Below are 13,125 nucleotides of genomic sequence, written 5' to 3'. Positions count from 1 at the left end.
TCTGGGTTCAAACACCTTTCGAAAACTTGCCTATTGCGTGTATTGATTGGAGTGTGTGTGGCATCCAAACGCGATTCGGTTTTTTCATCTTCGCAGATCCCCCATCGAAAATCGGACTCATTGCGAAAGAAATCTTCATGTCTCGAACAATTTGTTGCGCCTGCTCTGCAAGTCAACCAAGATGGAGCTGGAGTTGCTTCATTGTATATCACTTAAGTATATTTCGAGTGGTTGTTAACAGTAAGAATTCCATAGCTGAAATCAAAGTTTTATTATTATTTTTATTATACATATGCATTTAAAGAGGCACAAAACTTTGTATTTAAGAAAAAATAAATAAAATAAGTAAAATTAATGTTGTATGAAATTTCAAATACATTTTTAAAATTTAAAAAAAAAAATCTACTTACCCAAGTTCCACTGTAATTTTGTCTCGGAATTGCGAATTTTGCAATTTTCATTTCTAATGCCTTGGAAACTGGCTGCAATTTTGTTAGTCGCTTGCCGTTTTACAGTTTGATTAGCTGGAAAATTTGCCATCGTTTAATTATATTATGTTTTCAGTTGGTAGTTGATGCCTAGGCTTACGTGTATGGGCAGTCGAATGACAATGAGCGGAAATGGCGAGCAATTTGCATGCAACGGCAGCTGACTTATTCCGTTTCCATCCCTCCATCTTTCACCGGAGTGAAAGGTGCGGTCTGTTGGCCAACAAATGCTGACGGATAAACGGAAAGCATCTTGGCCAATGAACTCTGCGTTCTAAGCCAACTTCTTGCTGATTCTGCACATTTCTCGGGTCCGAGATGGGAACTGAATTCGCTGAAAAATTGCTGGATATGCACGATCCGTAGGAATAATCTAAGCAACCAAACGTACCTATGGTCATGGCTGGTAAATGCATAACTTTACCCGTAGAATTCTCACCTCAAAGTTGAGGTAGAGATACAGTTAGTCTGAGTTGGTGTAGTTGGATGTGTGTTTAGTTTACCTTTTATTATTTACACATATCTTGAAACCACATTAAGGCTAAACAAATTGAAAAGTTAACAAACAAATGATCTTTGCAAATGCTAAATCGTTGGTTTATAAAAATGATAAAAAATGCAGTAATAGGATTAGATTTGTTTGGATTACACACATTTAAATAAAACCAGTCAAAAATATTGCTTGTCAATATTGTTACAAAATCTTGATAAAAATATCCTTAATTCTGGCTGCAAAAGGTTAACTTAAAAATATCCATAACTCTTCGTCCTTTTTCACTCATTGCCGACATGCACGCACATATTTCAATCATCTTGATGAAGTTGTAGCCAACTGTGCCACTGTGGAAATCGAGCTCGAAGCTATTACTCTTGGAGCCACGCCCACCCCCACAACCAGCCGCCCCCTTTGGAGCAAGGGAAATAGAACTGGCATCGCGTACAGTATTGTATAGTATAGTATAGTATAGTATGTTGAAAGTCCCAAAAAAAGCGCTAACGAACCAAGTGTGGCCGAGGTCCCGATCCCTGGCTCATGGTCCCTAATGGCCTGCACATGTGCTACGTGGCAGCAAACGAACTGCAGTCGGACCAAACCAAATAAACCCTAAAACTCCCCCACCCCCACTGGATTTGGCCAAAGAAATCGACGCAGTCACGTAAAATTATTTTAATAATCACATAACTTTCGACACTTACACGCCGGGCGATCCAATGGGAGTAGCAAACAAAATGTCAATAAATTTCCGACTTTTTGTTTGCGCCAAACAAAAAAATGTATATACAATTGCGAACACAATTATAGAAGTTTTGCAGAGCTTTTAAAAAATCACATATTTGAATATAACAAAGACTTTTAGATTTGATGAAAATCATAAAGAAATTAAAATAAAATAAGTTAAATACATGAAATATAATATATATATAAATATTAAAAACAAATTAAATTTTGTAGCATTTATTACTGCTCTCAACTTGGCCACAACTGTATATGTGTAACAACGTTAGGATATGCAGAGGAAAAAGTATAAGTTTTTGGTGGCTAGAGCGCTTAAGTGGGATTTGCGTGGCACTTTAGTGTCAACTTTAACAATAAGTTGAGAAAAAAAACGAGGCCATAAATGCCCAGCCGAAACATTCGCCTGCACATAAGCCGCAAAACTTTTGGCGGCCACTGTGGGCTAATGAAATGAAGCCTCCCCACGAAAATGAATATATATATATATATATGTATGTGCTTAGCAACTTGAGCTGATTTCACACAGCAGGTGACCGTCTGAAGGAATTTTCCTTTCTGACCATTCCCTGGACACTGTTTTAGCTATCAATTGCATCTGTCTATCCACCAGATACATTTCACTAAAGTCTAACCCGGGATTTTTGCAAGACCTCCCCCTTTTTCCCCACCGACATTCTGCCCAGCTGAGCAACTCCAGTGCAGTCGCTTGAAATAAATTACTCTGTGCACCTGATGACAAACTAAACAAGACCCCTCGAACTAAATTCTGGCCACGGAGTTTAAGGGGAGATTGTTGGCTGTCATAATGCTAGGTACCACTAGGTATTTTAAAATTGTGGCAAACTTTGAAATTCTCGAAATAAAGCAAAACCATGATAACAAAAATGAGAATTAATAAATTCTATAAAATAATGAAAACGCTAAGGAACTTTAAATATGTATATGACCCTTGTAAACAACTTAAAACATTTTGACAGATTTTTTTAAATATGTTTTTTTAAGACAAAATTAATTTACTCAACTAGTGTTTTTCTTACCTCGAGATAAAAATGTATTTATTTTTCATAATAATTGCTTAGCGTATTTAACATTTCGGCTTCTAAGCTCTTTTTATTCCCGGTTTCTGGCTGGTATTTGTATCCCTTCTATGGTCGCATTTATTGTCATTATTATTTTGATACCGTTTTTTAAGTTTTCTGTTGTTGTCTGCCCAGTTTTGCCGCTATCTGCCCGTAGATTTATGCCAACAAAAGCCAACAATAAAAAATACATACACTCTGTTTTTGCTTTTAATTTTGTTTCTTTCTGGTGCCGTCCAGTTGGAGCAGCGGACAGCTGCATTAAAAAGTTGCCAAAGAAAACAGTTTGCATTGCAATTTTTTCTCGGTTTTATTTTTCAACTCTCTTTAGGAGTTTCGTTGTTTTCTTTCTATTTCTTTGTGCTGTGTTTTGTTATCAACGTTGGTCAGAAGTAGAAAAAATATCAAAACAAAATAAAAGTATATATATACTTAAATATATAGTATTCTTTTTGTGTGTGCTACAGTAGTGACCAGGGCCCACAAAAGGTTGTCCGGTCTGCTGCAACTCGGTTAAGCCCTCCCAACTGGGTCATTGTTGTCCGCTCTGGCTTACCGACTCGAGCAGAAGTAATGCCAAATCTGAAAGCTGCGAATTCAATTTGAAATGAAAATATATGCATAAAAGGAAAACAATTGAAAGTCTTTTGGAAGCTGGAATAAAATAAAAGCAAGAACATAAATAGTTCGACATGAGGGAGGAAACCCCTTGATGGGATATAAATTAAAGTTGAGGATCAGAAAACAAAAACCCTTCAAATTTGGTCTTGCCAAACCAAATAAATGGTTTTTAACTAATAGGAAGAAAACAATTATTAAAATCTGGAAACTTTTCGTTTTTTTTTTTCAAAGTACTGTAACTGCCAAAAGGTTAACCTATTTGTTGTTTCTCGAAGGACACAATTACTTTTAATTCAATCGTTTTAACAACTTATTTGATTGAAAGAAAAATAAAAAGAGGAGTCAACAACCTTTACACGATTAAAAAAAAATTGCTTTTACTTTCAAACCTTTATTAAATTTTTTATTTACCGGATATTTATTATGTTATCAATGATATTTACGGACTTATGAATTAGAGAGTTTAATTAAAGTTAAGTCTGCTTTTTTATTTATCGTAAATAAAAGATAAACAATTTTTATTGTGCGTTATTACTTGGTACTTATAACTGAGTAACTACTAAAAATAGTTTAATAGTAATAGTAATAGAAACTTACATCATTTTCTTTAGGCCTCGATTAATTGAAAAACAACTAACGATTTCGACATTAAAAAAATAGATTTTCAATATCGCAGAAATGTATATCCTTACGTTATTATAGATAAATAAAAGTCTAGCTTGGATGCAAAATATAATTATTTATCAGTCAGTTATACAAATTTATATTTATATCTATTATGCTGATAAATTACTTCAGATTATCCTTGGCATTAAAATACCTTAATCGCAGAACTGTACCGCACACCTGTCAGGTATCCCTTGGAGCAACACCCCACATCTCATCCTGCATTGTTTGTTAAATTTTTTTTATAATTTTTGCAATTTCTCTCTCACTCAGTACCAGTGCATTTCTTGTGTCCCTTCGCCGATTTCTGCTTTGTTGTTTCGTTTTATTCCTTTCCGGCTTTTCAGAACTTAATTAAATGTTGTCACAGCGCACAGTTTGTAGTCCCGCTGGCTGGACCTTTGCCCCTATGCCGCCCATTTCCCCATTTGCCCACTTCCCCACTTTTTATCCTGGGGGATGGGGGACGGTTCCACTGGCTGTTTGTGACAGCAATTCGAAGTGTAAATGAAATAATAGCTGCTAAAAACCAATTTGGCGTAAATTATAAAAGCTTAATGGCCATTATAAATGGTGAACACCGAGCTGTTGGATAACCTTTGACTTACAATTTATTTGCTTGTTCTCTTGCAGTTCCGTGGAGCTGATCGCCCTGCTGGCTATTTCGTGCACCTTCTTTCTGTTCATGCACACGAACAAATTGAACAGTCGCCTCAAGGAGATGGAGGTGAAGCTGCAACCATCGGAGTTTTCGGCCCTGGGTCTAACGGGCAATCACATCAGCGGACACGATGCGGGCAGTAAGTCACTATCCCTCAGATTCCAATTTCGGTATCTAACAGATACCCACTTCCCCCGTTCATATCTCAGATGCATACATATCTAACGCATCGCATCACATCTCACCTCATCTCATCTCACTTGTATCGCGGAACAATGGACACAAGGCCAAATTGTGGGCCAGAATTTGCGCTCGATTGCATTCGCGTTGCGTTGCCTATCGGAATAAGGCATCAGATTTGGACAGGAAGTTTAGCAAACGGCAAAAAATAGTAGGAACAATATAGGGTATGAGTAAGGGATATTAGTGGAATCTCGCATATTTAGAATTGGCTCCAATTTTAAAACTAGTTTGGACAATAAGACTTAACAATAAATTCGTTTTTCAATTTCTTGTCCATAAATCATCCATTAATTTTGTATTTTTAAAAAAGTGTGTCAAAAGTACCTATACATAAAATGGTTTTAATATTCAATTAATAGTTTAAATACAAAAAGGAAATGGATTTAAGTAGTTCGTTATTTACCAATTTATATAGCCGAAAATCGTTCTTAAAATCATACTATAAATATTTTATTGGCTTTTGTAAATTCCTTAATTCACTAATAAACACTTATTTTAAAATACCTAAACCTAAAACAATCTGAACGGGGCGGTCTGATCCGCCCATTCAATTTAAACAATACCGCTTTTAACAGCCAGATACGCCCAATTGATTTTTAATTACCACATTGACCCAAACCTCAAACCACGCAAAAACGGCTAAAAAGTACAGATTCAGGGAGGCTGAGGAGACCTTTGTTAATATTTTCCGTTGGCGCTTGCCATAAATTAGTTGATCGTTTTAGACTAAATTAGTGCTTGTGAATTAATTATGGCCTATTTTGTAAATGTAGCACAAAGAGTAAATATAAATATTATTGCATTTATTACACTGTTAGTGTGTACTTTTGGAATAGCACTAATAAACTGCCAAATTAAAATCAACATAATATATGGTCGATGCATTCAAAGATTGCCGCTGCTAAAATTATGCGCGGCGCTCATTTTAATTACAATATGCATGTGTTTCTATATATAAATATATAAAATATTTTTTACATAAGGGAGCACTTTTTTGTGAATACCTTAGTGCATTAATAAATTATTTAGGAGCGACAGGTCCGCTGGGTAAAAGGTTAGGGGAATTATCTGCGTGACTGGGAATTTAACCTTTTGACACAGCGTTAAGCTCGTTTTTGTTTTTGTGGCCAATATAAATAATGCATAATATTGATTGTAATATTATTAATTCAATTAGTAAACAATGATGATAAAAGCGAACAAAGGAAATAGGGGATTAATTGTTTTGAAATATAAAATCCCTATTTGCAAACACATTTTAACTAAAATATGAATATAATAAATTTAATGGGAAATTAAAGTATAAAAATATAATATTTTTATAATAATATTTTATAATTTATTTTTTCTTCCGCATATAAATCTTTAAACAGTTTGAAATACTCCTATTAAGATCATACTACCGCCGACCACAAAAGAAATCACTTGACACCTTTTTGGTCCACAAAAATGTTTGCCGGCCATACTTCAAATTCCAGTAACCAAAACCGCACTGAAGTGGATAAACAATAAAAAGTGGCCCTAAAAAGAGCATAATGTCTGGCAAATGAAAATACGCATATTTCGAGCGTCACTTCAGATTCTGCCACTCAATAATAATCATCAGGCTGAAATCCCAAATTAGGCCGCATCCAACCAACTAATAAAGCTATCATTAGGCAACCGCGGAAAAATTCAAAATCGAATCAAAACTCTCTGGAAATGCAAAACCCTAATTTCCATGCCGGAAGTTTGGCGGGCTGCTCGGGCCGTGCAATTCCACTTGCAAATTAGGCAAAAGTTGCCCCAACATCGCAACAGCAACAGCAGCAGCAGCAGCAGCAGCAGCAGCAGCTGTGCCAAGTGATCTCCACTTGGTTGCTTTGCTTTTCGCGGGGAAAAAGTGAGTTGAGGGAGCTTGAAGAAAGAAAACAGAAGACTTCACGCCTTACTGCGGTGATTGCCAAACAACAACAGCAGTCAGCTGACGGCAATGAAGAACGGCTTGGCTTTCTAAACATATCGAAAATTAAATACTCTGTCAGATTACTTAATTAATAACTATATACCATTATTACAATAAAACCTAAGTATTTTAGTAACAACAACCTATACCTTGAATTTTTTTATTAACACTTTAATCATTATGAACTAAGTTCATTAAATCAAGCTTTTATCATTGTTTTTATTGTTTATTAAATGTTGCTTATGTTCGTAAATCTTAATGTAATGATTAAAAAGTTATTTTAAGAGCTTTTAATTGAAAGTATCAAAAATAATTGTTTTTTTTTTATTCTTGTTATATTCATCAAAAATTATAAATTGAAAATTGTATAGCTTATGGTTTTGAATAGGTTAAACAATATTATCTAATAATATATCTGATATCAATATAACAAATAAAAAAAAGATTAAATTAAGTGATTTGAAATTTGATGCATAATTTCATTAACAAATCTGCAATACCCTCTTTAAGAGGATTAAACAGGCGAAAATTCCGCAGCCCAAGTCGATTTTCCACTATGCCGTGACTGATGATGATGATAATGATGATGTGGAAGTGGATAAAGTCGGGCCAGATGCGGCCATAGTGCACTTGTGGGTTATGTTTGCTGCACAGCTGGTGGCATCTTCATTGTTGCTGCGCTTGCATTTGCGTCTGCGCACGCGTCAATTGCCGACAGTTACAAATTGTCCCCGGTTAGCCCCTCTCCAAACTAAAAAAAAAAACCCAGCTAATGGCAAAAAAAAGTGCCCAAGAAAAAAAGAAAGAAAATATTTTGGAAAAGAAAATAAAAGAAAACCCAAACAAAACCTTGTGACTGTGATGGAGTTTTTCTTTGGGCCAAAGACAAAACGAAATAAACAGTGTGAAATGCAGGAAAAAGGTTTACCTCCAGCCATTTGCTCATCCATTCATAAATATTTCATTTAATTGACTCACACGACTCGGGGTCGAGTACGAGATAAAGATACGAATATGACGACGTACTCAACATGCTCGTTTAAGCCATCACCATCACGATGATGATGACACCGTTTGTTGCCGTTGGCCGATGTCGGTTTTTTTTCGTCTGTCTACCTTTTTTTGTATTTATTTTTTGTATATATTTGGCTCTGGCAACATTGAACTTGACTTAAGTTAATTAACGGTGCTGAACGATGCAAGCCAAGTTGTCTGCTGTTCGGTTAATTTCTTGGTCTAATGAGCAAATGGAATCGGGCAGAGGAAAATCCTAACATTCTAATGCTTATTTTACGAAATTATGCATTTACGAAGAGTGGGTTAAGCACAGAATGATTTATAGAAGAAATTAGCCCATTTTCAAGCAACGTTTTTGCAAACGCTAATTTAGAAACTTTTTGATTTGCATTTTATGCTTTTTAAATTATGATAGGCAAAAATCTAACATAAAGAACAAAATCTGTTGAACCTAGGAATTTTGTTTAATTATACGATAATGATTATACTTAAAGTTTTTATATATTTATAATATTTAATGAAATGTTTAAATATATTAAATATGGTTTTTATAATTACTGAATGCGAAGTATTTTTCCTGAACAAAAGGGATGAGCGTACCAATCAATATTAATACTTTCCTTAATTTATCACTGACAGTTCTTGTAAATCTTGTATTCGAAACACTTTATAAATCTGCCGTAACTCTGTTTTATCGACAATAACCCTCGACGTAATAGATCAACCCTCTTTAGAACCTTTCAGCACTCTACCTGTCACAAGCCATTGTCTCTGAAGTAAGTTACCAGCCCAGCAATTGTTTGCACCTTTAACCGGCACAGTAACAACAGACTTAGCAGAAATGTAGCAATGCCAACTTTGCCCCTGGCTAAAATGCATAGCAAACCAGTTCTTTGCGCTCACTACCAAACCGGGCAGCTTTATTTTTCAATTAGACAGCCACAAGACACGAACTAAGCCACGGACCCAAACACCCATAAAAACAGCACCAACAGCAAAGGCAATACCTACAACTCCACAGAGAGAAAGTGTTACAAAACATTTACAATTAAATGGGATTTTATTTAGTATTGTAAATATTTGTTAACAAAATTCATAACACTGTGTTTTACAACTAGCAAGTTAACAAATTTCATTTAAATATTTAATATTATCAAAGAATTTCGTATCATTATAAAGATTTTAATTGTACTTCCTATAGAAAATCGGTAACTATTTTAAGTGCAACACTTTTATGTCGAGATTTGATAGACAAAGATATTGATCAGATTATTTAATGTTTTTCTCTCTGTTTGTTAGCCACAAAAACTAAGTGTTTTGGAGCTAAGGTCCAATTTAGTTGGAAAATGCAAGCAAGTAAACAATTTGTGTTGGCAGGGGCGGTACCCAGGGGCTCGGATAATTTTGGAGCCAGATCTTGAGATAGGGTGCGATAGAGCGATTGAGAAGTGAAACATAACATTAACCTAATGAACGAGGTTTTGGGAGTGGCAGACAAAGCTTTAGAAGTAGAATGCAGGCAGAATACGAAAGAGGAAAATCACAAACGGCATAAAGTGATATTAGTCTTTAAAAATTAATAAATAAAGTTTTATAATTAAGAGCCGAATTTAGGTTTATTTTGATTACTTTAGGGTGTGAAAAAAACATGTCAAAGGTTATGGGAGAAAGAAAATTTCAATAAAATCTTAAACTATATATTTTTTTTGTTTCAACTCCCCCTTCTTCGCTGTAAAATTCCCACCACAAAAACCTGACCAATCTCAACCCGAGAATGAATTCACATAGTAATTCTTAAATGCTTCATATTCAATAAACTGCGACATATGCTACGTGGTTCACCTTCAGCGCATTGACAGTTCAACTGGGCAATAACCGGAGCTAGGCTAAGATTGAAGGTCGCATTAGAACAACAGACAAATACCGAATCCGAATCCAAGTCCGAGTCCGAAACCCAATCAGAGAAAATGGACAAGAGAATTGCATGGGATGTGACCCAATTTGGAAACCGCACGAAACGAAAACACACACAAAAGAATCGAGTTAAAAAGTGACAAATAAAAAGGAGAGCTGGCAGGGCTTCTATTTTAAGGTTTCGACCGCAAAATGTATTTCACTCTTGGTTCAGTGACTTTGTTGTCGGCGGTTTTGTGCAGAAACTTGGCCAAAACCAGTTGGTCCAACACTTTCATTCACAGTTTCCAGCGAAACTGCCCAATTGACCAAATACATCGAATCTGGATCGGGATCTGGTTTAAAGGCAATTGGACTGGATATACGCAGACTTCCTCGTCCAGCTCACGTTGAATTATGAAATAGTCGGGCATAAAAACCAAAGCTACAAACCAAAACAAAAGTGGTGCTACCGACCCACACAACACTACACTTGAAAATCAAGATGTTTTCCGCATCTCTCTGTCCATATGATCAATTGCAGTCATTTACCAGTTTGGCATAAATTTTATGGACTATGGTCTGCCCACGAGCTAAGCTGGAAAAATGCTTGTGCATTAGTATTTTAATTGACCACACGACACGCATTAACTTCTTGGGCACTGGGGAAGAAATGGATGAAAAACCTTTCAAATCCACCGGAGATGATCCCTATCGCATCCCAAGTGAGCCGGAAAAGTGAAAGGAATCATCATGAGCTTGCATATTTATTGCACTCGTCTTTATTTATTTATCGGAGCTGTAAATGGCTTCAACTTCGACTTGGGCCTCGGCATCCCATTCAAATATTGCATAAACACTTTCGGGCCCAAATGTAGGAAAGTAAAAGTATTCGGGTTGCTTCCTTTTTTGGCGTCAGTTTTTAAGGTCATCGAATATTTCAATTTAATTGGGGTCGAGATGATAACTGATATTGGTAATCAAGGCAATGTTAGATGGTAATGGGATAATCGTGGGGTATTTGTAAAATGAACAAGGGATTTAAACCACCAGTAAATAAATGTATTTATTAAAGCAAATTTTTAGCTTTATTAATGAATTTTTAGATTATTACAACTAGTGAAATATTTTAATTATTAGATTTGAATATTAATTTGTATTTATTGTTTTCTTTTTTAATTGTAAAACATTTATATAAATTTAAAAATATGCAGGTTCATTAAAATTAGAAACAAGATGTAAAATTTTTAGGGCTTTAAAATTCTGTAAATGAATTTTTTAGCTGTTCTCTAAGGCAAAGACATTTACAATTTTTATTTTTAGACTTATAAGAAAATCTAAATTCTACATTACTTAAAAAATCTTTGATACATCTTTCAGAGCACGACGATATCAACACTCTGCATGGCACCTACCAATATCTGAAGAGCACTGGCCAGGTAAGCGCAATTCCTTAAATTTGATATATATCTTGCATTTTGCCATATCTTCGTAAACATTGTTGCATACATTATGGTTCATAAAGCGGAAAACAAGCAACCATCGATGAAAGTCCATCAAAAGCGACCGACATGTGGAACGGTAGCTTCAGCTCCTTGGTGTTTGATATTGCATTTAGCATTTTGCCTTATTTTTTGCCTGCCCACAATATCTCATTTGTTGTCTATCTCTCTCTGTCTCTCGCCCATGCGCTGTCTTTGTCGCACTCATTTTGTCAAGCGCGGATGCCACTATATATCTGTAGCATTATCCTTCTAAGACCTCACCCACATACAACACAAACAACACACCACAAACACATTAGAATTAAACAGTTTAGCCAATTAGCTATCTGGTAGACTATCAGCTATCCCTATATCTATACACCTATTCTCTGATCCTAGTTAGCTCTCCTACACTATCCTGCAAATATCTCTCCTAACACTAACAATAACTAGCAAAATTACACTTCGACTCTGTCTTGGAATTTTTTGTCAGCGCAGTCTTACATTTTTTTTCGATTTTTTTTGTTGGTTCGTTAGTTAGTTGCGACATAGAGGCGATAGAAAATCGATTTATAAAGATTAAATAGTAAAGGTAAGTGTCCGTTATGGGGAGGATTATTATTTATGCCCACATACCCAGCTGTGTTCAACTTTTTGCGAAATTTCTGAAATGATGGGATGCCCCCAGGTGCCTTGTTTGTTGCTTCCAAAAACCAAAAAGAAAAAAAAGAAAAACCAAACCGCTTAAAGTCTATTTTTATAAAACTTTATATGTTGTGTCCTACTTGTGTTTCGACTCGTTTATGTGCGTGTATCTCTGTGTCTCTGTGCTCCCAAGCTGCAAGAAACCTGCAACCCGAAAACCGAAAACTGAAAACTGAAAACTACTCCAACTAGCACTCCCAACTTTTGCAATCCGGCAGCTAAAACACCTGACCGCCGCCCAGCTGAACAACACTCCGTTGGCCCAGTTGGACACGATATTCTTCAATCGAATCACAAAAACGGGTAGCGAAAAGATGATGGAATTGCTCAAGATCCTGGCCAAGCGCAATAATTTCGAGGCCCGTCGCGATGTCGAGGGATTCTACGAGGTGGTGGTAATGCACGATGCCTATGCCAAAAACTTTATACGCACCGAAGTGCTTAACTGTAGTCGAGCCAACACGTACACCAAACATGTGGCCTTCTTGGACTTCAGCCATTTGGATGAGCCCTGGCCCATATACATCAATTTGGTGAGGGATCCCATCGAAAGGCTGGTCAGTTGGTTCTACTATGCCCGCGCCCCCTGGTATTTAGCCGAGCGGAGGGAGACCTTCGGGGATGCCGTCCAAATGCCCAGTATTGAGTGGCTGAAAAAGGACTTTAACCGCTGCATCGAGGAGCGCGATCCCGAGTGTGTGTACGAGCAAATGGAAACGGGCAACCTGGGCGATCACAGGCGACAGTCACTGTACCTCTGCGGTCAGAACATGGAGGTGTGCATGTGAGTAGCTGTTCTGGAGCTGGTAGTGGGTGTTGTTGAGCTTTAGGTGTGGTTGTTCGGTAAGTGGGAGTGTGGGATCCAAAGAAAATAGACTATTAGATAGGTAATCCAATTAGGAGTTTTTGAAAAAAAATTTCCATACAGCCAATCAAAGATTTAGGTTGATAAATGATATTAAATGCTTTTCAATGACATCATTTTTCAAATAAATTGCCTATAATGTTTTGTTTGCAAAAAAAAACTTATATTTCAAATTTGTTATAGAGCTTTTCTTTTAAATTTTTACACTTCAAATTTACTTA

General features: G+C 36.1%; 1 protein-coding gene across 10 annotated transcripts in view; it reads left to right on the top strand.

Moving 5' to 3' along the window:
* Positions 1 to 13,125, top strand: part of LOC108146008 (heparan sulfate 2-O-sulfotransferase pipe) — a 43,533-nt gene that overhangs the window by 16,373 nt on the left and 14,035 nt on the right. For 9 of the 10 annotated variants that reach the window (XM_017271775.2, XM_017271781.2, XM_017271780.2 and 6 more), the window contains exons 2-3: positions 4,725 to 4,891; positions 11,231 to 11,289. In XM_017271775.2, the coding sequence (XP_017127264.1) occupies positions 4,725 to 4,891; positions 11,231 to 11,289 (226 nt within the window). Of the gene's footprint in view, positions 1 to 4,724; positions 4,892 to 11,230; positions 11,290 to 12,257; positions 12,824 to 13,125 lie in introns of all 10 variants that reach the window. The other variant, XM_017271776.2, reaches the window with a different exon arrangement.

The sequence above is a fragment of the Drosophila elegans genome, unplaced genomic scaffold, assembly GCF_018152505.1.
Source record: "Drosophila elegans isolate 14027-0461.03 unplaced genomic scaffold, ASM1815250v1 contig_208, whole genome shotgun sequence".
NCBI classification, from domain to species: domain Eukaryota; kingdom Metazoa; phylum Arthropoda; class Insecta; order Diptera; family Drosophilidae; genus Drosophila; species Drosophila elegans.
The sequence above is the reverse complement of the archived record's forward strand: the minus strand, read 5'-3'. Positions and strand labels throughout refer to the sequence as shown.